This window comes from Cicer arietinum, chromosome 1, assembly GCF_000331145.2.
Source record: "Cicer arietinum cultivar CDC Frontier isolate Library 1 chromosome 1, Cicar.CDCFrontier_v2.0, whole genome shotgun sequence".
NCBI lineage: Eukaryota > Viridiplantae > Streptophyta > Magnoliopsida > Fabales > Fabaceae > Cicer > Cicer arietinum.
In genome coordinates this window covers 707,715-730,802 of record NC_021160.2, presented here as the reverse complement: position 1 = coordinate 730,802, position 23,088 = coordinate 707,715, and the positions used below count along the sequence as shown (strand labels likewise).

The 23,088-nt window shown below is 34.5% G+C and overlaps 3 protein-coding genes across 4 annotated transcripts in view; all 3 read right to left on the bottom strand.

Annotated features, from left to right (window-relative positions):
- Nucleotides 1-1,151: 1,151 nt before the first annotated feature.
- Nucleotides 1,152-5,059, bottom strand: LOC101496238 (uncharacterized). Its single transcript, XM_004485462.4, has 10 exons — nt 4,899-5,059; nt 4,722-4,823; nt 4,578-4,646; nt 4,113-4,280; nt 3,895-4,008; nt 3,625-3,696; nt 2,607-2,690; nt 2,392-2,492; nt 1,978-2,065; nt 1,152-1,794 (listed from the first exon to the last, which is right to left on the bottom strand). Exons 1-10 carry the CDS (start codon nt 4,974-4,976, stop codon nt 1,393-1,395), a joined length of 1,278 nt encoding a protein of 425 aa, XP_004485519.1. The 5' UTR covers nt 4,977-5,059; the 3' UTR covers nt 1,152-1,392.
- Nucleotides 5,060-7,231: 2,172 nt separating this feature from the next.
- On the bottom strand, nt 7,232-10,677 carry LOC101495905 (kinetochore protein NDC80 homolog). The gene is made up of 4 exons (XM_004485461.4): nt 9,486-10,677; nt 8,936-9,182; nt 8,099-8,245; nt 7,232-7,644 (listed from the first exon to the last, which is right to left on the bottom strand). The coding sequence occupies exons 1-4, from the start codon at nt 10,571-10,573 to the stop codon at nt 7,396-7,398; spliced, it is 1,731 nt and encodes a 576-aa protein (XP_004485518.1). The 5' UTR covers nt 10,574-10,677; the 3' UTR covers nt 7,232-7,395.
- Nucleotides 10,678-11,195: 518 nt separating this feature from the next.
- The window catches only part of LOC101501526 (separase), a 15,572-nt gene continuing 3,679 nt past the window's right edge, over nt 11,196-23,088 (bottom strand). Inside the window, exons 8-27 of one of the 2 annotated variants that reach the window (XM_004486183.4) lie at nt 21,340-21,600; nt 21,126-21,242; nt 20,784-21,005; nt 20,562-20,672; nt 20,192-20,335; nt 19,734-20,099; nt 19,557-19,646; nt 18,767-19,030; nt 18,544-18,667; nt 17,645-18,442; nt 17,192-17,429; nt 16,474-16,576; nt 15,727-15,900; nt 14,382-14,443; nt 14,056-14,285; nt 13,656-13,890; nt 12,972-13,374; nt 12,470-12,709; nt 12,251-12,338; nt 11,196-12,142 (exon numbers count right to left, since the gene is read on the bottom strand). In XM_004486183.4, the coding sequence (XP_004486240.1) occupies nt 11,625-12,142; nt 12,251-12,338; nt 12,470-12,709; nt 12,972-13,374; nt 13,656-13,890; nt 14,056-14,285; nt 14,382-14,443; nt 15,727-15,900; nt 16,474-16,576; nt 17,192-17,429; nt 17,645-18,442; nt 18,544-18,667; nt 18,767-19,030; nt 19,557-19,646; nt 19,734-20,099; nt 20,192-20,335; nt 20,562-20,672; nt 20,784-21,005; nt 21,126-21,242; nt 21,340-21,600 (4,788 nt within the window). In that variant the 3' untranslated portion in view covers nt 11,196-11,624. The remainder of the gene's footprint in view (nt 12,143-12,250; nt 12,339-12,469; nt 12,710-12,971; nt 13,375-13,655; nt 13,891-14,055; nt 14,286-14,381; nt 14,444-15,726; nt 15,901-16,473; nt 16,577-17,191; nt 17,430-17,644; nt 18,443-18,543; nt 18,668-18,766; nt 19,031-19,556; nt 19,647-19,733; nt 20,100-20,191; nt 20,336-20,561; nt 20,673-20,783; nt 21,006-21,125; nt 21,243-21,339; nt 21,601-23,088) is intronic. The other variant, XM_012713623.3, reaches the window with a different exon arrangement.

The window sequence follows — 23,088 nt, the reverse complement described above, 5'->3', positions numbered from 1 at the left end:
ACAAATTTAGAGTGAATTATCAAATATCACCATCCCTGCTTAACATTTAAAAAAATAAAAGAAAATAATAAGTAGTCTCTAAAATATATAAAAAGATTTACCACGTTAATGAATGGTGTCAATATGTTAGATAAAGATGGCAAGATGGTTTGAGCATATGTTTGAAAATTCTTATTTCCATAGTGAAAATTCATAACAAATCCAAAACTACCTCATATAGCATCTAGAAAACACACGTCCATTGACTTTCCACTCGGTTTCCAAACACACTATTAGTGGGGTGAATTAAAAATTTTGAAACCACCCGTTCTATGATGATAGTAAGAGTTGGTCCATAGTTCGTTTGTTTAAAAAAAATTACATTTTCCTCAACTTTTTATGGCCAACTACACACAACTCATTCTGAATGTTTATCTACTTTTTTGGTGGAAGTAGAATAATAGTATTTAGATTTTTAGATGATAATGGTTGATCAATCAGAAACATATGAAGGACATTTTCTTATTTTTTATAAACTGTACTTCTATTCTATCAGATGTCTAATATTGTTCCATATATTAAATTGAAAAGAATGTGAAAAGTTACATGTGACAAAATTAATTATCTTTAAAATTCCTATACCATTTTTATATCTCTAGAAAATTCATTAATTAATTTTTCATATAAAAAATTTGCAAAAAAAACTCAGTCCATTAAAAGTTACACAGTGACATTTCTAATTCATTTTCAACACTCGATGTGCCCTGCTCTCGTTTTCGTTAGGTTATCGAAAGGTCGGGGCATATTAACCCACTTTACCATCCTAAGTAATGGAGAGTTTAGCAGTCAACAAGGTTGATAAGAAGTAGAAGAACAACTATTTAATTGATTGATTAACAATGCCCATTATTAAACGACAAATTACAAGCTTTGTTTGCTTTATTATGAAGAGCCATAAGCGTCCTTTGGATTCTCTTTCTCAGTGTTTGCTAGTTGGATATTTTATTTTCATTCATGTGTTTTATTATGAAGAGCACCACCTGAAAATTTGGCAATGCATAGCATGCACTACCCAAAATGTGATATTCATATGCCCATGCTGTGCCATTAGATAATTATAATTATTATACATTTTTATAAAATAACTGAAGATATAAAAATGCAGATATCCCTAGAAAAATAAATCCCAGATTGAAACTCACGTAAATTAAAATAGGAAGACATTTTTAGTTTGCTTGTTAAGGGAACAAAAAGCAAACACAACAAAACAAAGAGAAAAAGTGGAGAAAATTCATTTCATTACAGAAAAATACTAAAACAAAAAATTTTAATACAGAAACCTAGCATAGCAAAGGATAAACTACAATACGTAACATCTCATGAAATAATTGATGTATGCATCGGGGCTGGCCATTACTTTGGATCTACATGATCAGCATCGGCAGCAGGATCTGCAATGGTGTTGCCTGCTTCCGTCTTAACAGTTTCCTCAATCCTTCTACCAGAATCATCATCTAATTCATCATCCATCATATCATCCTCTCCAACATTTATATCTTCCACATCATCATCATCATCTTCGTTATTGCTTCCGTCGGGGATTTTTCTTTTCTTGGGACCATGCTCAAGCCTATGACTATCCAATTCTTTGTCCATAGTTTCTTGTAAATTATGGTCATTGTTTACTTTCCTAGCATTCCTAGCGTTCTGCCATCTCTCCAAATCCTTTTCGACATTGGCAAGATACTGGTCCCCAATTTGTTTTTGATACTCAGACAATTCTTCTCTTCTTGCATTCTTCCATTCAAGGAAATCCTGCAAATTGCAAAGATGGACATTACATAAAATTCAATACATTTTATAAGTCAATAATCCTTAATCCAATGTGTTTGTGAGAATGCATTCATAAACAGCCATGCAATAAAAACAAATAACATCAATATTTGAAATAAGACAGAAGATGAAGACCAAAATAAATAAATGGCTTAGTTTGGCAACCTCTTCTTTGCGCTTCTCAGTTGATCCAGCATCTTCTTCATCCAAGGGCTTGTTAGGCAAATAATAGATTGGAGGCTCTGCTTTAGTCCTGCAAAAATACATTCAATCAAAGAAAAGCCCAAAAAGATAGAAGAAAAACTTCTATTTTTGTATCTAAAATCCTGCAATTAGCTAGCAGAAACATCCAGTCATCAAATTGCTGCAATATTACAATGCACATGAACAGAAACTTATCTTCGTCTCAATAAAATGTGAATATGGACACTTTTGGACCAAAAATAAAAATAACCTGCAGAGCATTGCATGGTATGACGTTAGATACAATAACGGATGTCAAGTTGTTGAACAAACTAGCTAAACATTTTGGCGTGAAAAGACTCTTGTCTAATAAATTCACAGTCAAAGGGGACAAACCTTATAAAATTGCTTAGTCTTTTACGATGCTCACTCCACCGAAGAAACAGTAACTCCAATTTCTTTTCTTCTGTTTTGGCAGCCACACGTGCTCTAAGAGTCTGATGAGAATTGGGAAACAAAAGGAATATGTATAAAAAAACATTTGTAAATGGAATCAAAATGAATTTATGTGAATATGAAGAGCAAATAATAGTTATCATTTGAGAGCCTACCAAATCTCTCCTCCGTTTTTCAGCAATCTGTTCGCGCTCTTCTTTCCTAAGCCTTTCACTTTCTTCCCGTGCTCTTTGCTCAGCCTAGGAAGGAGATCCAACAATTTTGAGATTATTATGTAGCTTTGAATGTTAGCATGAGAGGAAGTGATAGAGAGAAGACAAAGTGGCAAGAAAAACTGGTGCTTTATATACAAGGGCCCAAAACATTCGCGAACAGTAATAAATGGTACATTTGATTTTGTGACAATATTCCCAGATCCAATTTAAAAATGGCACACTGCACCTTGATCTAATCATTAAACTGATAAATGAATGTACATGTTTGCCAGTAAAACTTAAAACATCCTTGATCGGAGTTTGGGCCCTATTAAACATGCCTATTCAATTGAATGTCATTTATAATCCCATCCATCAGCCATCTGAATATCGTATGCAGTCTTTAATAGTTCAACATCTTTGATAGCCAATTATACAGGTTGGGTAAAAGACTTAATAGCAGGGAAGTAAATTTTTTGAAAGTTAGTAGGGAAACTGTCACTAGCCTGAAAATCAGGGATGGTAAAGGGCAATACTACATGATATATTAATATCGTGCATATGTAAAGAAATAACAAGACACGTGAAAATAATGTATTGTCCCAGAAAACTGATTTTACATACGGAAACATTCAGACATGTGGCTAGTTTACTTCAACAAAGATGAAAATATATTATGTGCCCTCCTGAATCCTGATTATTCAAAGTTAACAAGAAGTCCCAAATTTTAATTTATACTTGTTGCCTATCAAAACTACCTATGGGAACATGTCAAATGAGTATTTCTACAAAAAACAAATTATGAATTAAGGTATAATTCATAATTCTAAGTATCCTTAAACGAAAGTGGATTGACTGAACTCTTTTCAAGTGTATGCATTATGTTCAATGACATAGATGGTTACAGGTACTGCATCCTCACAACCCACTTCTTCAAATGGAAGAATCTTCATATAAAAATGGACATGAACAAACTTACTCTTTGCAAGGAACTAGATCTTCGCATATAAGCCTCCGTTCCTGAGAGTTGCTTGTCTTCCTTTCTGAATTTCTGGAACAGTTAAGAACAAACGAAAAATATAAGTATAGAGAAATAATAATAGTAATAATAATATTAACAAATGGCAACAATGATGAAGAGAGAATATAAATGTACACAGTAAAACAACTACTGAATTGAGCTTATAATACAACAGTGCAACAATCTATGAGTGTATTCAAAACCAAGTAATCAATCTAACATACATACCTCCAGAGTTCCCAAAAGCTGACCTAGCATTCTTCTGTTCCTATTGACCAAGCTTGGGTCCTCGTTCTTGGGCAATATCCTCGGAACATGTTCTGTAGTAGGAATCTCAGAAGCCTTACATGAATAACAAGCTACCGCATTAGATATTAGATATAAAACTTCAAACAAACAATAATCAATCATCAAGAAGGTAAGACTTTTTTTTTTGCATTTACCACCTTTGAATTTCTTTGATGGCCGTCTCTTCTAGAGAATCCAGTTTGGTGAGAATCAAAAGGGTTCCCATCACTCTGACCAAGCGCAGCATTCCCATTTACACCTTCACCAACTAAATCTTTCGTCTTTGCATTCTGTTCAGCATCTTCAGGAATCTCCCCATCCTCAAGCTTCATTCCCAAACAGACATTATATATAGTTAAAAAGACACAACAAGCATTAATTTTCCCCTTTGTTGTTGAGGGGTGAAGAAGGCACGCTGACACTACACTACTAGTTTTGATTTTAATTATCATCAAACAATGCATCCTGCATTTGAATTTTGAACAACTACACACAGAATATTCAGTGACTAATTATAACCGCTAAGGAATCACATTACAAAACCAAAAACATTAATTAAAGTACAAAAATAAAGAGCTAATCTTGGATATGAAAAGGAGTAATTGAATGGAAAAAAGAAGTACCTTAACAACAGCGGATGAAAGTCGACGTTTAGCAGGAGGTTGATCTTCAGAATCATTATTGTCTAAACCCTAAAAAAACAAATTAAATGGATGAATATCAATTAAATGATAATAGAACCCTAAAGTGAAGGGAAATATACTGACAGGACGAAGAAAGGGACGCTGGCGAAGAGAATTGTTGCGGGGAAGAGGAGCAGAGAAGGTAGCTTTGCGAAGGCCGCGAGGATCTCGAAGCCTTTCAGTAATCTGAATGCAAAATCAATCAATCAATATATGAATGAATGAAAGAATGAATCTAGAGAGAGAGAGAGAGGAAGCAACCTCGCGCTGTTGACGAAGAAGCTCGTCGATCTCGTTGCGAAGTTCGTGTTCAGTCTTCTCCGCCGCCGTACTCCCCATTGGTGATTTCTATTCTGTTAGAGGAACTAACAAACTCGCTGCCTTTGCAACTTTCAAAACCCTCGCAACACATGCAATACTTTATTTACTCTCTACCTATAAACCTTTTGTTTTTTCTCCTTTTTTTTTATTTTTTAATTTAGTAACTCATTTTGTCCTCAAATTATTTTGTTTAAAGTTTGTCAAAATAGTCGTTTTGTCAATTAATTTATAAAGTATGTATGTTGTGTAGGGTTAAAATGTTCAAGAAATATTTTGATCTATATTAGACAATTTCATGGAACAATTTAAGTTTTTTTTTTATAAATTTGAGTTCTTAAATAAACCAATACTTCCGAATTTAAGATTTAAAATAAAAGTTGATTCAATTACTTTTTCTTACGACATAGTTGAGTCTAACGAAAAGAAGTTAAGATTTCAAAACCGTGTTAAACTTGTGTTTACGAGCTTCAAATATAGGTCATCTCTAATAAAAGGAACCTATGAAAAAAGCTACTTTTCTATTCTCATTTATCTTGATTTTTTTTTATCAAATTAGATAATGAATATATAGATTAACGGTGAATTACAAAATGATTCAACAAAATTTTGACAAATTTTATATTTTATAGTTTCAACACAAATATGATTTTAGCTAAATCATCGCTAAACTAAACATACATTTTTTATGTTCTAAAGAGTTTAATTGTGAAACTCATACAAATTAAATATAAAAAAAATGACATTTCAATTCAAATATCCTCCATTTCAAAATCATAAATGTATTCAATTAGTATTTTTCACCCAAAGTGGCCCAACCCCGAGAAGCGAATAATCATCTCAACAAGAAAATTTTACCCGACAATTCCTAAACATCCAAGTGGAGTACTCCACTTGATTCGGATCAGACTAAGGTCCATCGAGCGAATCTGGGTCCCTAGCCCAATCCAATAAGCGGCGAACTCTGCATCGTTTGGGTGACGAACTCATACCCATCGTCGAAGTCTTCCCAATCAATAACAACCGCTTGATGGCAATCAGATGATTACATGCTTTTTACACCAAACTCTCCACAATGGAATAATCAGCGCCACATCATCACCCTGTATGGACTCTATATATAAAGGTCATGCCTTCAAAAACAAGTACACATTATTCATTATCTCACAATTTCCCCAATTCTTGCTGACTTGGGCGCCAAAGTGCTTGCAGTTACCCTTACTAGAAGCGAAACCAATGTGAACAATTGTACACCACACCACAGTCTAAAAGTATCTTCGAACATCTCTAGTCATCTTGAACAGATCACAACCATTAATTTAACGTGGAAACTCAAAAGAAAATTTCAAATAAGAAGATGTGTTCTGAAGATAAATCTCAATCTTAACAATAATACCCGAAACAATATTTGATGTATTGATTTAGTTGATTTTATTGGTTTATATACTTATTAGTTTACCCGTTTAGTTGATGAACTAAATTATGTGTTATAATATTTTATGGATTTATTTTATAGTTTGAAACAATATTTTAAATTGCAAACGACATCACGTAATACGACTGTAATATTTCAATTAAAACAGTGTATACATTGCAATATCCACAACATCTTATTTAAAGTATGGTTTAAGGACTAAATTTGAATTGAAGAATAATTTAAGAATCTTATAACACATTTTAATAGTTTAAGAAACCAAATTGATGATTTATTCAATATATAATAATAGTTGGTCAAGTTTATAATAATAGCTACATACATTTATACACAATAAAGCTGTTTCTCATAGTTATTGAAACATTCTAAAAAGTAGCCAAACCAAAATAAAATTATATTAAGTAGATTACATTTGTTGACGCGATATATAGATTACATTAAATAAGAGTTTGTTTTGAAAAAAGTTGTATATGTTACATTGATAAGTGTTTGACTTAGATTTTCAAAATAATTTTTGTATATGTGTTATAACCAATGCTATTATATTAGGGCACTCTTCAACCAGGCCCTTAAACAAATGAATAAAAATAACTGAGTATTCCAAATGAATAAGACCATAATCTCAAGAATATTTGAAATTTCTCCGGCTGAATGTTTAATTACAATCCATTTTTAACATAATTCAAATCAATTGGTACTAAGAGCAAAACCCAAATCCTTATCAAAAGATGCTCTGAGATTTCCTTCTTAAATGCTTATGGGTTAACCCAAATAAACAGCTAAGTGTTACTCACGTAATTTTGTCGATGCGACCATAAAACCAAGCAAATAATAGGTCCTATTTCTCAACATATTAATCTTGTATTATTGTCTTAAGTGCTGTTTTTGGTCACCTCTTACATTGCCTTTGGGAAGGTCATTCTTCAGCTATTTATATTTAAATAAAAAATAAAAAGACACAATCAAGTGATGAAGATCGATGATCATATAAACAAGAAGCTACGCTTATTCAGTTTTCTGAAGTTTGCACGACAGCTCCAATAAATTCCCAAATTCAGCTTGGAGTGGTCTTTTGTATTCATTTGAGACAGCAGTTGCAGTTTCTGATAGGGCCCTTTTCATCTCTAAAATTTTAGATCCCACGTGTTCTTTGTACTTTGAGACTGAATCAATCAACTTAAAGAGTTCACTAGCATGCGTTTGAATGTTTTCTTCACTATGTTTTCTCATGTCCTGCAACTTCAATTCAGATACCTTTACAACAATAAAAAACATGTTCATTAGATACAAGTTGTCACCTAAATTAGTTCAGATTTAACAAGGAGGTATCAACCACGTCACTGAAGAGAGGAAAAAGATTCAGCAAAGAAAAGTGGTAAATGTTTTATGTTGAAATATCCTGGTTACTAAGCTTGGTTATAGTTTGTTAAGCTTAATGACCTTTGAACCAGCTCGTTACTACAAATATATATCTGCAAGTTACATTTTATATATCAGAAATTTATATATGTAATTAGCTTTTACTGTGTATCAGAAAATTTGTTTGCCACTTCATAGTGATTGAAACACAGCAAATATAACAATGAAAGACACATGTTAAAAATTCAATTCATATAACAACAACTATCAAAGCCTTTTCCAACAATGTGTTTCAAATTCAATTGATTAATTACAAAAAAAAGTAAAAAAATATTAATCCAGCTTTTACCTTCAAAACCTCTGCTGCCTCTTTCTCCATAATGCCCACATCATGATCTGCTAGCTGGACATCCTCCAACATTTTCTTAGCTTCTGCATAACATTTACTTGTGTAGTCCTGTGTTTCCTTCTTTATTGTGTCGAGTTGAGCTTCCAGCTGGTGAATAAATCAAGAAGCAGTAGAAAAGAAAGTCAAACAACAGTGTTCACAATGCAAGATAATGTATGTTTCCAATACCCATCTAACTCTAACAGAGTGTAACATAACATTGCCAGAATAAGGAAGTAGGAGTCACTGAATTTGTTTTGTTATCAATACAACAAAGCATTATCCTTTTAATAGTATTTTGTTTTTTGGCACATACTATATCATTTTCCACAAGTGTAAGGACAGAAACTAAAAAGTTTTTTGTTTCCTAAACTGAATAGTCATATAGAGTCATACATAAGTCAGAAGGCAAGTGTGAGGGGGGTAAAAACATACATGAGAACAAGTACAACTGATTACTACCTTAAAAAATAAAACATATTGGCTTGTAAAAGTTAGTTACAACTTAGAAACACAGGCATGAGCCATTAATTCAACAACACTACCCCTGCATCAGCTTCCACATTTCAATTTCTGCATGTCAGCACCACTCTGATATCACACGTGTGACATATAGGTATAAGTGGAAGAGAAGTTCACTCTCTCAGCATATCAAATTTGCTCAATAATCGATCTCTATCCAAATTAAATTTTCTACTTATACAACAAAAAATTTAAAATCAAGATCCATGTGCTTTATGTACGCACAATCGGGCACAAGTATTAAAATCAGCATTAAGCAAGACACAATGCACTTACTTCATCAATGCGCAACTGCAGTGCAGCTAATTGATTTTTCTTCCCCTCAAGCGTAGCAGCATTTTCGCCAGACTTTTGCTGAAGGGAAATCAACTCTTCCAATTTCCCCACCGAACTTCTCTTGATGTCATCAGCATAGGAGTCAAGTGCAGGCTTCAGCACGACTTTGTAATCAATACCCATGATCTCAGCAGGTGTTGTTCCCTTGGAATTCAACATATATTGAATTCCATTATCAATCTTCAACCTAGAAGCACCAGAAAGGAATAGTTTGCTTAATAATTGATTCCCTATCAACACTGACACAACAGTACAAGAAAGGAATAGTTTGCCTAATTATTGATTCCCTATGAATGGATATTTTTTTATCAGCAAGAATCAAACTCGGTACTCTAGGGTTTACAACATGCACACACCTTGCACATCATCAACCACTTGCACTAGACCATAGTGGTGATTATTAATAGATTATAAATAGCCAAATACGGCACAATCACATTCAACTAGTAATTATGATTAGAAAACAATTATTATGCAAGGAGAAAATAACCTCTTAAGGGCTTGGTTGCAATCGATCGAGAGAGCCTCTAAGTCTTTGAAATTGTGAGCGAGAGTATTGTCAACATCCCAACACTTTTCCTCCCAAGTATTCCTAGCAAGTTCAGCCTCACCAGCATCCCTCTCAGCAGCCTGTAATTCCCTCTTCATCCTCTCAACATCCCTATTATTAAAAGTCTGCAACTCAACCCTCCTCTTCAGCTCCTCATTCTCATCATGAATCCTCTCATCCTCCACAGCCTTAGCCTCCAACTGCTTCTCCTTCTCCACCAAAACCCTCTCCAACGGCTCAACCCGCGACGAAAACTCATCAATTATCTTATGGAACTTGTTCACATCATCTTCAAGCAATCCCTTTTCCTTCTCAAGTAAATCCTTCTGCGAAGGCGCAGACCTCAACCTCTCCAATTCACCTTCCAAATCAGCAACTGTTTTTTCTGCAGCAGCAAGCTTTTCTTCAGCATTGGACTTCTCACTGAGAATCCTGCCACGGATTTCAGCGTCGAGATGTTGAACTGCATCGTCATCGCCTTTAATGAAATGAACGTAACAATTGAGAGTGTAACGGAAGAAAACATCGTTGTTGTGAAGATTAGAAGTGGTAGTAGTGGAAGAATATAGAGAGAGATTGAAATTGCAAATCTGAACAAGCCAATGAATGAGAGAGAGAATTGAAGGCCATTGATGAGGAGCAGCAGGGGATTTAAGAATAGCTTTATTGAGTTTGAAAGGGTAATTGAAGTATTTAAGAAGAATTGGAATATCGTCTTCGATTTTTGTGGTGGCTGGGAATTCAAGAAGTGTGAGGAGGAATTTTAGGGTTTGGTGAATTTCTTTAGCGGAAGGAGAAGAAGAAGGTTTGAAAGAGACAGGGAAATTTTGAGAAGCGAGAAAAGAATTGATTGTTGACGTGGTGGATTGTTGGAAGGAGCGTTCTTTGTAAAGGTCGAAAGAGGAGATTCCGATGGAAGAAGGGCGGCTACTGGCTAAACTCACATCGGAGTCGCGGAGGCGGTTGAGGGGAGTCGGTGGTAGGTAGGAATCGTTGGGTTGACGGCGGGGGGCACCGATGTTTCTCATTTGGCTAAATAACTGCTTCTGTTTTTTTGATTCAAATTTTGGTTTTCGTAACGTTTTAGGTGTTTCGAGTGTAACATTCAAGTCTTGTGTGTTTGAAACAATTTCCCGCTCCTCGCTGTCGCGAATCAAATTTTACGGTTTAAATTTTGACTAGTTTGAGAACATTTTGATTTTGATTTTTTTAAAGTGTTAATTTTACTGCCTGGTGTTAATTAATAATGATGTAAAGTATTTTTGAACTAAACGATTGTTTTTTTTAGAACACATGTATTCACTTTCTTTCATCTATTTTTGTTAAAATTATAAAACAGGAATAATTGATTATTTCATCACAAATTAAACTCAACTTCAACTCTTAAGGTTTTTATTTTATTTTAGTATGTTTACAGAACAAATTTTGTCTATAAGTTAATAAATATACACATCTTGCTGAGAGAATTTGAGGATTTACTTTCTTTTTTAGAATATGTTTTTATTTATAATTTAGGACTATTTTTAACATTTGAGGATCATTTATAATACCATTTATAATCAAGTGATTGTAAATGTATATTTTCATTGATCACACTTTTTTTTTTAATGTTCACCTGAAAATTAAAAATGAATGTTTACAAAATAAAAGTTAAATTGAATGAGATATCCACTTGTATATTATGTCAGATATCAATTTCTACATAATTATTGAGTACCCTGCTCCTTTCAGGACAGGGGGTTGTCGTCCCTGGGTATAAATAACTAGCTACTTCTATGTTTCCAAGAAAGCTTACATTACAGTTACACATTTACACAAAAGTCAATTAATCAAATAATGGACAGCCCAAGCAAGGCTCAATTAGTGGTCATGGTGTACAACTCCCTAGAAGAATGAAATCTCGGTTTGTATGACCCCATCTTCAGGGGTCAAGAATAAATAAATTATACGGACTGTTAAAAGTTAGCATTGTAGGGTTCTTGTTTAGTGAGATGACTTGGAGAATTGGGATGGAGGAACCTCTTTAATACAATTCACCGTTAAGAGTTGTTGTGGAGGTGACTTGTTGAGTTGGTAAGGTTAAGTATCCTTTTTCTTCCAAATTCCAGTAGGAACACCATAGCATATGGGAGATGCCCCTGTCAAGAAAGGAAGGACGCAACCTTGACGTGCCTGTCCCATGAAAGCCCCAATTTTGGGTCTGTGACTACAGTGGTTTGCAGGTGAATCGCTCTCGAGCAACTCTCGTGATTTTTTCTTTGGGACTTTTCTCTTTGTTCTTCCCTTGCCGCCCTTCAAATTCATGGCCTCAGATTCTTCGGATAGTAAGTTGCACTGCAAGCATGGCATTGCGACTTCTGATCTTTCTTTCAACCATGCATCAAGCATAGCCTTGCCAAACCGATCTATATCCCTGTCTGTTACTTCCCACAGATTAGCAACGATCGATGGGGAACCCGCCAGCAGATATGAAAGGGGGACACCTTGTGGCGCATAGCTCCCATTTAAAGTCAACGAACCACTGCTGCACCCCATCAAAAATGTAGCACCACAATTATGTAGTTTCTGAATCTCATGCCTGGGAATGTACTGTGCTCCTGTGAAGACACATTCAATTCAATCACCATTACAAATATAAGATCCACATGAATGACAAATATATTTTATGCATTATGTATTATCTTAGATATTTTCTCAAGCTTTACCACTTCCATGTCCAAAATATATAAAAAGCTCATGACTTTCCAATGCAGAAACCAATTCTTTGACGGTGGGCTTAGAACCTGCCTTTCCCTGTCAAGTAGCATAATAGAGAAGAAGATATAAATAATCACTAGATTTATAGATAAAGTAACTAGTAGGATTACAAATATCTGCAACAGTTCTTCACGAGTATTCTTATCAAATTCAAACAGATGAAATACCTGAAGGTTTTGATCTCTAAAATAATTCTCAAATTCAAGTTGAGTGCAACGGAGATCACCATCTGGATTTAATAAATAAAAAGCATCCATAGGATCAATAGAAGGAAAGGTAACCAAATTCCTGCCCACTTGTTTGTTATGGTTGTTGCCTTTATCAAGAACAGCAGAGATGCTGCTAACTGAAGGCATGCGATAAACTTCCTGGTTTCTCAGTATGGGCAAGTTTTCCCAAGGGAGCATCTGTCGCAACAGTGGAGTTTTGTTATTGAAGTCTGTATTAATAGGTTAAAAACACACTTCCAATTATATCAGTTATATCAGTTATATCAGTTAATGGCTAAACCAAAAACCTACAAGTACAATCAGATTATATCAGTTAATGAAATAATAAAAGCTAATACACATTTTTTGCATAGGTTGAAATGAATTTTAAAAAGTAGACCTTAATGCCTCAAACTAATTCAAAACAACATAATAAGCAATTCACAAACAATTGATTTACCTGCACCTCATAATCCAACACAAGAATTACAGGCTCCCTTTTTACAGAGTCGTCCACTTCCAATTCATTTAATGCTTCATTTAAAAGTTCAAAAGCAACCTCTGATGACATTAATTTATTGGCTTCATTTAACAATATCCCACTACTAGCTCCATCACAAAAACCTCCTTTAGCAAAGTAGCAGTCTTTCTTTGAGCATAACTGTGAAACTAATGTCTTCCCTTTACAATCATTTTTGGAGCCTCCAAGAATAATTTTAAGAAGACCCTCATTTATATTCAATTTGCATTTAGATCTTAGATCACTCACAAGATTGTTAAGCACCAACTCAAAATTTTTGCAATTCAACCATTCTCCAAGAAGCAAGCACTTCCATGAGCCAAACCACAAATCTTCAAGGTTCCTGGTAAGGTATGACAATTGTACAAGGACATATATTAGTTTCTTTTTTTTAATCGGCACAATAGTTAGTATCTTAAATTTTAAAACTACTTCTACCTTGTCAATGATGTCATTGTGCATAAACTACTTCTGCCGTTTTAAATTTAGTTTGTCAATAATGAATGTATAAAGTGTGTTGCATTGTGTACAAGTTTTTCAACTATAGAGAAAGGTTCAAAATATGCATGATAGATTCTTATATCAAAGTCTGCAAATTGATAAAACTGTACAGAAGTAGTGCACCTCAGCAATTTATCAAGACGGTGATCAAGGTTCTTTCTTCGCTTCCACCACAACATCCTATTCTGTTCTGTATCTTCAGAAGGTTTTATTGTTGACAAGTGATTCTCTTCCAAAATGGTTTTGAAGGCTGGAGCAATGTCATCAACTACTGTATAACCCCATGGGCAATGCCAGTCTTCACTAGGTTTCTCAAGCATAGGAAAGGGGTCTGAACAAGAACCCAGATCACCCTCATCTGAAGCAGGTGATGAACAATTATAAATTACCTTGTCAAACTTCATGAAGTTCATATTTTATAGGATGCAATATGAAGTTCATATTTATAGGATGCAATATGAAGTTCATATTTATAGGATGCAATATGAAGTTCATATTTAAATTGCCTAAGGGATCAAAATACCTTGTAAAATAGAATCTACTGGCAATAACATTACAACAGGTTCAGTCTTAGAATTCAGTCGTGAAACCAACACCCATGCTCGAACACATGCAGGATAAGACAACAACTCCTGTAGTAAACTAGTATATTCGTGCTCAAGCAAACTTATACTGATGATGGTTGTGAATGGAAGACCAGCAAAAAACTTCGTCACATATTCTATAAGATCTACGGTGGCTTCAGGAACAATCCTGCAACAGGAAGAAACACATACAATTAGAGTATTGTTTCAGGCTGCATTTGAATTGTTTATTTCCTTTATTATGCAATACAAGAACAATTCTTACCTGAGTGAGTCAAATGTCTCTTCTCTGATGCAAGAAGATCCGGTAACATATGGACCCTGAAACTGAAATTGATTAATTTAATCGGTTGTGTTTGTCATATATATCACAAATGAAGCATTCAACATTGAACATGAAGCATAAAAATACATGTTCCAGGCTTGATTTTAAAAGTGATTACTGGACAAAATAAAATAAAAGATGAAGTATTTCACAAATGCCTTTATATTTGTTACTAAAAATCAGTGGTCAACTACTTGTCCAATGGACACCACAATCCAAAAGTCGAAAATAGCCAAATTGATAGCCAAACCCCATCAACACCAACAGAGAACAACTAGCAATACTCAAGCTTAAAGAATTTTTTTACTACAGAGCTATAAAGCAAGCGATGTTGTATAGGATTGACTGTTAGATGGACAATATAGAGTACGCTCCAAGCTCTAATTATGATAAATTAGAGGTTACTTAAAACACGATAGGATTAGGAATGAAATCACTTGAAACTGATGAGCTTTGTATCTAATATTAGTTGATAATACTTGTTCTAGTTAACAGAATTGGGTAGGCCTAGCCGGTGATGTACCGTGATACAGGCCCAGGGTGTTTGTCTGAATAATATCTATTTATAGGGCTCGGGTATCTTGGATCCCAAGCCTCTGGTAACTTCCCCACTATCTTCCTAGTGGCGATAACCGTTATTTTTAGTCATACATGTTCTTTAAGGGCTTGACCGAGTCTGAGAGCATGTGTCTAGCATGGACTATCAAATAGTGTTCGGGATTATGGTTTGATCCAATTCTACTGTTGGGAATGATAGATAACAGGACGAGGAGTCATCTAAGGTTATGAGGTACAATACATAAAAATGTGAGTGCACGCGCGTTCAAGTTGTACATAAAAGGAAATTCACAAAACCTAAGGATTGAAAAAAAACACAACTAATGCATTCCTAATTCTTGTGAGCAAATTATACAATGTTGAATCCTATAACATCAAAGTTAAAGAATACTTAGACGAAGAAATAAATGCAAAAAGGTGTTAATGTATTGGAAAATTTAAACCACCCTACCAACAGTTCTGTTGTTTATTGTTGTAAATAGGCATATTATTTTGTAAATATGTTAATAATTGTATCCGGTCCATTAATCCAGATTGTTAGGTATAGCATAGTCAATATAAGCATAATAGTGTATATATTAGTGTATGTACACTTGAGACAGATTTGAAATAATATTTTTCTGCATCTAATTTCAAGAGTCACAGTTCATAGATGCATAGAAGTTATGGATAAAATTCCATAATATTGATAAACAGGACGATAAGCCTTAACATCAAAAGGGATTACCTTGCATTTCCCAGTTAAATGTGAAAGAAACTGGTAATTAAGATGAGTTCCAATTGAAGCTTGGTGGAAATATGAAGACCAATAATTTGCATCGAAAACTTTGCCAACAAAAGGCAATGAAAATTGCTCGCTCAAGGAAGAAACCACATACATCACAGCAAGTAGTTTAGACACCTGTTGCAGTGTCATCAGCAAACTATGATCATAAACTGCAAAAGAACTTACGAGAAAAAGAATAGGAACCAAGAAAGAGATCAAAGAGCTGAGAGTCAGGATTATTAAGCAATGCGACATGCATTTGTACTTCATAAAACAGCACAGGCCAGCATTTGTACTTCATAAAACAGCACAGGCCAGCAGCAACATTACAAACAAAATTAAATTTCCTTAAGTTCTAAAATTTCAAATTCGGTAAACTGGATACTTTTTACATACAACCTATGTGGGTTGAATGTTGGTAATGTCTACTTGATTTTCCATAATCAGCATGAAACATGGAAGAGGATAGTAAGTTGAGCCTTTTACATATGTGGTGTGGATTTCAGCTACCATAATAGAGAGATGTAGAAATTCAAGATATATATTCTTCAGATTCAGATTCAATTTTATTTTATATCCTTTAAAAGCTGTCAGGACAAGTATCAATATCTAAGGTGTTCATAATTATCAAAATATACCCAATCAAAAAATTAAACCAATTAGGTGAAAATTGACACAGAATAATAAAATAAAAATACAGAATATGACCTTTTGAAAAACTATGGGAACCTCACGAGAGAGTACAAAGGCTACCATCAGCCAAGAAGCAAGGTCTTCAAACTTGATGTAAGATAGATTACAAAAAATGTTCCTGTAAGGAAAAATCAAAATGTCCAAAGTCTGTTAAAGTTAGTTATAAAATGTAATCCCAAAGGAAGCCGGTATAACAAATTTTATAAATATAACTCATAGGGAGAGACTGCTGTAGAAATACAGGAAAACAAATATCTACAATTCATCAAAGATTTCCACAAGAGCATAAGAGATCTAGCAGAGAAGAAAATTAAGTGGATTCAAAAATCAATACTTTTCCTACATCTTTTAGGTGCTTTTCTTTTATCAGAATATCATCCGTTAATTGTCTGCTAAAAACTGCCAACTCTGCACTTTTCTCCATGAACATGCAGGAAAAGTGATAAAAATAAATAACATTTCATTAAATATCTCGAACAACAATTGCATAGAAAGGAAGCTTATAACTATGACTTCATTATTCCAACGTAGAGGACACTCCTAGTTAAGCAGGCACATTCATCTTGATGACAAACATACAGCCCACATGGCATATCTGGCAGACCCAAACATTTTCATAAGGCATATAAAGAAGTATTGTAAATTACATTGCCAGTTAGTAAATCATTCGTATATTATTCCTGAACTGAGGGGTCAGCTAGTGTCAGATAATGTTTTAGATGTCAATGCCTACCTTGTAAACTTGGAATGGTAGCACTTCAACGAATGCCAACATAAGCTATAAACTATCTCTGCACGCTCAATAGCAAATACATCTCCTGGTATCTCCTTTGCAACCAATTGGTGAAAAAAATCTAGAGGAATAGATGAAAATGTGTGGCAAAATGGGTTTCGGCCAATCAGAAGTGATATGCTTCTTAGAAGAACTTTCCGTGCTTCATCAATTTGAACAGGATATGCAAAACACTTCACTGCAGATGAACATTTATATTAGAAAAAGAAAGAAGCACAAACTTTATTCCACAAATAAATACACCACTCAAAGTAGAGACGGGAATTTCTCAAATATAATATATATAGCAATTTAGATGCCAAAATGAGTTCACTTATCAACAGGTGCAGATGAAATGACTACAGAACAATGTTGCATTTACAAAAGACAGAAAATATGAAACAGTACACAAACCTATTCGGGTGAGTAGCTGCATTGAAAGTTTCCTCCGAACAAACTCCCATTTCAGATTAATAAAATCCATCAATAACCCAGATTTCACAACTTCATAGGGGAGGCAATGCCAACACCTCATTTTAGATGAAACACCTGTTATCGCACACCTTGAAGAAATACTGCAACCTATCTCCTTCGAAATTGACTCCTTGTGACTAAGCATGTCAGATGGACCAGAAACTTGGTTCCCTTCAACACTTACATCGACTTCTGACTTCCTAGAAGTGTCTGTAAGCTGGTTCTGTATAGTTCGATATCTAGAACGGGTTACCCTTGTTTTATTCTCAACAACTATGTTTGGTTCCTTTGATATAATATTTGCTGTGTTTTTAGTCTTTCTAATTTGTTTGGGTCCATTTTTGCTTCCTAGCCCTGCTTTTGTAGATTTTACAACATCTTCACCCGCTTCATCCATTAAAGAGCAAGTACAGGTTATTCCGGCAGCACATTTTGAATCTATTCCAGTTGCATCCTTGTCATCTTCAGGACAGCTCAGAGGGTTTTTCCATTCAGAAAAGGTTAATATATTCAGAGCTGATGTGTACCAATTTTTTGCAGTCTCTTCAGAAGCAACCTCTTCACAAGTGTTAAATTTACTTTGACACAAATCTCCACGATACTCAAAAAGAGTAACTTCAAGTATTAATTTACACTTTGAGCAACAAAATGGTGTGCTGCTATTTTTTAAAATCTTCTCGGCACATTCAAGTTCCTTCTCTGCCAAATCCCCAAGTCTTTTCTTAACGTACAGTTTTCCTAGTAATTCAAACCAAAAAATGGCAAATTAATTTATACTAAACAGAGAATGAAAACTTATCAATCCAATGGGGGAATAAAGCTACAAGTAACGTACATACCTAAGAGGGAAGAGAAAGCAACTATAAACAAAGGCAGCTGAAGGGAACAGGATATTGCTTTCCCCCAACGGAGATAGGTTTCAGCCTCAGTTCCATCTCCAATAATTTCATAGATGATTCCTATCTGCATGCGTATATGACATTGAAATGCAGTGCATTATAGGCCTCCTCCAAATACATATAATTCTAAAAATGATAGGATAACAATATATATAAATCAAACCTGAAGAGTGCTCTCAAGATAACACTGCATAATTTTCCACGGACTAAGATAATTGTCTTTTAAGTCCCATGTTATCGAATCAAAAAGAAAAACTTCCCTGGCAACTGACATGTTTACTTCCATTTTATCGATACCATCCATAAGATTCTTCGAGAAATCAACTGTTACATTATGCTCTTCACTACTCTTCCGAGCATTGTGTGAAAAGTTCAACTTGAACAGTTTGGCATGTAATCTATGAGCTTCTTTTGCAAATGAAAGAGCCTAATAAGTAATAAATAAAAAGACAAGAAATACTATGATTAGGTAACAAGGAAAGGCAAAATTTCTGTAAAACAAAACAAAAATACCAAATATGACTTTAATTGGTAGGTCATCTGTAAATGCTCATAAAACCACAATTTAAGTTAAAAAATTTAAAACTTTGGCTATAAAAAGTCAAGGGTTGGTTGTTTGAATAGAAAAAAAATATGAAGGGGAAAATGACAAGATATTATACATAATCAAGTCTAAATACATTATGCTTTTACATTCTTATATTTCATCCAATTTTAAATTGTGTCAAGATAAGTTTTCACTACTCACCTACTCAACCAAGAAGATTGTTAGAGTAGAAAAAAATTGATAAGTTATCACACGTTAAAGTCCAAACCAGTATGGCAATATCTCACACGAACAGCATCGCTTAAGACGAACAAGAGACATGCTTCAAATAGTAGTGATTGTTTGTTCAATTGAAGGACTGATGATAAGTATTGTGAGAACTTAAATCAAAACCATTGCTACTTACCTCTATTAACTGCCCATTTGCAGTGAATCTTTGGCACAGATCACTGTAAAGATACCCAGCAAGAAAAGTACAATGATTTGGAACAGGAACCTAGAAGAAGATTAACAGAGAATAGAGTGATGATTTTAATAAAAGAGAACACGATAGATTACGTCTAAGAATTAAGAAGGACCATACATTTGACATCAGTTCATGTGCAGCTTTTTTAACTTCATCAACTGTGAGGTCTACTTGAAAAGAAACACCATGATCACAAGAATTCCTATGAGAACTTGCAAACAAAAAAGAGAAATTCTGTTGAAACCCTATTAATGATGATTGGTTTCCCTGAAGATTACGCATCCAGAAATTAATATTCGAAAGATCACTAAACTCGTCCAATGAATTCCGGATGAATGCTTCATTCACAGGTGAAACACAAAGAGCGTGACTAAGCCTTCTACTTTCCCACAATAAGGTCAACCACTTCTCGATTGAGATACTCTTCAATTTGAACATTCTGATCACCAGCCGGTATGCATCGTTGAAGAGTTCCATGAAACCCTAAAGAGATGTCAGTGAATGCAAAATACTGTCACCTTATATTTTATGCAGAAACTACATAAAAGCAATGAAATTTAAGAAGAAAATCAGACCTTCAAGTATAATAAATCAATTATGTTATAAAGAAGAATAACTATACTGTCACACAATGGAAAACATTCTCCCTCTTCAAAGCAATCCACACAGAACATTTCCAACCATAGATCCAAAGCAGCCTTGACATCTTCAAAAGTTTGCTGCTTAATGTACAATCAGAGATAAGATTTTTTATGAATAATGAGAAGATGATTACAAGAATACATCAAGTTTCCAAATCCCTCGACATAATTTTAAGGGAAGTTAAGCTTTCAAGGAAACTGACAACTGTGTTGACGTCACCAGCTACAGTTTCATGCCCCAGAAGAAAGAAAAAAAGAGAGAAATAATCTAATGACAGTGGAAATCATCAGCATGTTTTAGTACCTCAGAACAAGGTTCAGCTTCCTGCGTGCATAGTGCGCGTAGACAATAAGCCACACACAACTGATGATAAAAGGTAATTGCTTTGGTACACATCACACCAGAAATCTCCTTCTGTGGAAATGGACTTCATATTAATGGCCTATGCATCGCTAAAATAAAGAGCTTTACAGATAATAGAGGTTAGATATATGAGGGGAAAACAAGAAGAACCATACAGCTTACCATAATGATTATTGCTTCTGACAAACACTGAATGCAGTCCCTGAGACCACCTGTGCCGAAAAACCTTAATGCCTTTCCCTTTCTGACTAGAGTTTGTGCCTTTTGAAAACAGCTATCATGTGTGATATATATATCTTGAAGGAGGATATTCGTGATTTTCATTTGCATTTTCTGACAGAATTCTGGGTACTTGTGACTCATTTCCTCGTATGCAGTAAGTTCCTAAACAGACATGATGGAGAAAAAGAAAAGATACACGTTAATAAAAAATAAACATCAAATGCATAGCAGGAAAATTGTGATGAAATTTCTATGCAAAGAAAATGTCAAAATTGGCTGAACCTGCTCTAAGATTGTGCCAAGGTTCCTCTTTGACAATTTTGTAGAAGAAGACAACAGACAGTATAAGCTAGGAGAATCAACTCTATCATCCACATCCTTAGCACGTCTACATTCTATCTGCATGAATACCGTATGTTATAGTAATGAGTAGATAGGAAGTAAACTTAAAATGTAACCTACTAAATACTAAAAAATAAATGTTTTCTAATGCTACCTTCACCCACTGCTTCACTACAGGTATAGGAGCTGGAAGCTTCTCAAACATATCATTAGCAATGGACCAGTTTTGAAGGGTCTCGATCAATTTCTTTATTATCTTAAGGCTGTTGGTGTCATCGAGAAAATCTAAAAGTAGAGCACTTCTTGTGCAAGCATCGATTACAAACTCTTTCAAAGCACCTTCTGATAGATTACCACAGTGGAATTTAATACAGAGCCATGATGCTTTACAGCACAAGTTTAGAACCTTTATAGCCTGTAGTAATACAGACATAAACAAAAGTAACTTAGCACAAGATATTACATTCTTAATATTTGCTTTTGGGCACAACTCTTTAACATTCTAATTGTTCATCCACAATCTAAATATTTGAACTTCTTGAATTTCATATTTTTTTAATCAATAGAAAGAATACAGCAGGCTTACATGATTGAAGTTGTTTTACTCGTAGTTTAAGCATGTTTACTTTTTTTATATACACTATTTTTCAATTACTTTTTTTCTTAACCAATGATTATGGGTCTAAAGAGCATGGACTGCGATATGGCTAATGTCCAAAATACAGAACCGGGACATTGCATATCCACCTTCTTAAAACAGAGTTATGATAATGACCTTTACAGAGAGAATACTAAGAATAAGGGGGATCATCCACAATGTAATTCTTACAGAAGTAATCCAAAAATAAGTTGATGAATCATGTCTCTAATAACAACTAGTTAATCGCATGATAGTGAGCCTAAAAAATGCCAAGAGACATCATTTTGCAATTTGTCTCAAAAAGTAAAAGATCTAATATAGGATTGGGACCCCTAACCTCCTTGATCATCGTCATGAACAACGTAGTTTCTAGTTCCGGTTCATCAAGTGAAAAATTAACAACTTCAAGAAGTCCACACTCATCTAAGTGGTCCAAATGCATTTTATGCTATATTCCACAAATGTGTCTCCTAGAGTATAAAAAAACCGAGCTAAAAAAGTCATATTTTAAATTGGACACTATTAGTTGTTTGACTTGCTCTCTTAACTATGTTTTTTCCTTCACCAAAATTTATGATTTCTTTTGGGACCAGAGTTCAGGCGAGATGCTCGTGCTGATTTGGTGGAGCACTCTCATCTTCTCATCCATGCATAATTGGGTCATCCTAGTCTGGCCAAAATACAACAAAAGGCATTGAGTCTTCAAAATTGTCTACCTTGTCTCATAATCTAGTTGTGTCAATCGAGTGATCAACAGGCTACATCCAGATTTGCTTAACTTCACTCTCTGATTTATAGTCGATATAGTATTCCAATACACGCTCTCACTCCAAGGACTTTAGGATAGGCTTTTGCGCCATCTTATAATTTAGCCGAACTCAATCCCAAAAACAGCTCAAGGGGTGAGGATTGCCCAAGACTTATAAAGACTAATTTGGCCACATATCTAGTTGAACTAGGATATCAACAGGCACAATGGTTCAGTACATAACCTAGACATTGATTCTTACCACTTAGTCTTATAACTTATGTTTCAGCTTGACAGCTAAGAGTAGTGTGCACCTTCAGTACAAAGTAGAGTTTGACACATTTCAACCTGATAGATCCCAGGAATACATACCTAAAGAAGATTTAGGCCAAATGCTAGATCAATTAAGTCATGGACAAAAAATATGAAGAGTTTACTCTAGAAAAAAATAAAGGACATGCGGAGGGGTGATGAACAGGTGAAGGAGTGATGGTTTCAATAACAGTTTCAAGGAC

What these genes read in the sequence shown, in the direction of transcription:
- LOC101495905 (XM_004485461.4), bottom strand. Translation starts at nt 10,573, where the DNA reads ATGAGAAACATCGGTGCCCCCCGCCGTCAACCCAACGATTCCTACCTA. An exon ending in TGCAACCAAGCCCTTAAGAG is followed by an intron (nt 9,183 to 9,485) that starts GTTATTTTCTCC and finishes TGGTGCTTCTAG; the next exon opens with GTTGAAGATTGATAATGGAA. An exon ending in AGGCAGCAGAGGTTTTGAAG is followed by an intron (nt 7,645 to 8,098) that starts GTAAAAGCTGGA and finishes ATTGTTGTAAAG; the next exon opens with GTATCTGAATTGAAGTTGCA.
- LOC101496238 (XM_004485462.4), bottom strand. Translation starts at nt 4,976, where the DNA reads ATGGGGAGTACGGCGGCGGAGAAGACTGAACACGAACTTCGCAACGAG. An exon ending in AGCGTCCCTTTCTTCGTCCT is followed by an intron (nt 4,647 to 4,721) that starts GTCAGTATATTT and finishes TTGTTTTTTTAG; the next exon opens with GGTTTAGACAATAATGATTC. An exon ending in GCCATCAAAGAAATTCAAAG is followed by an intron (nt 4,009 to 4,112) that starts GTGGTAAATGCA and finishes TATTCATGTAAG; the next exon opens with GCTTCTGAGATTCCTACTAC.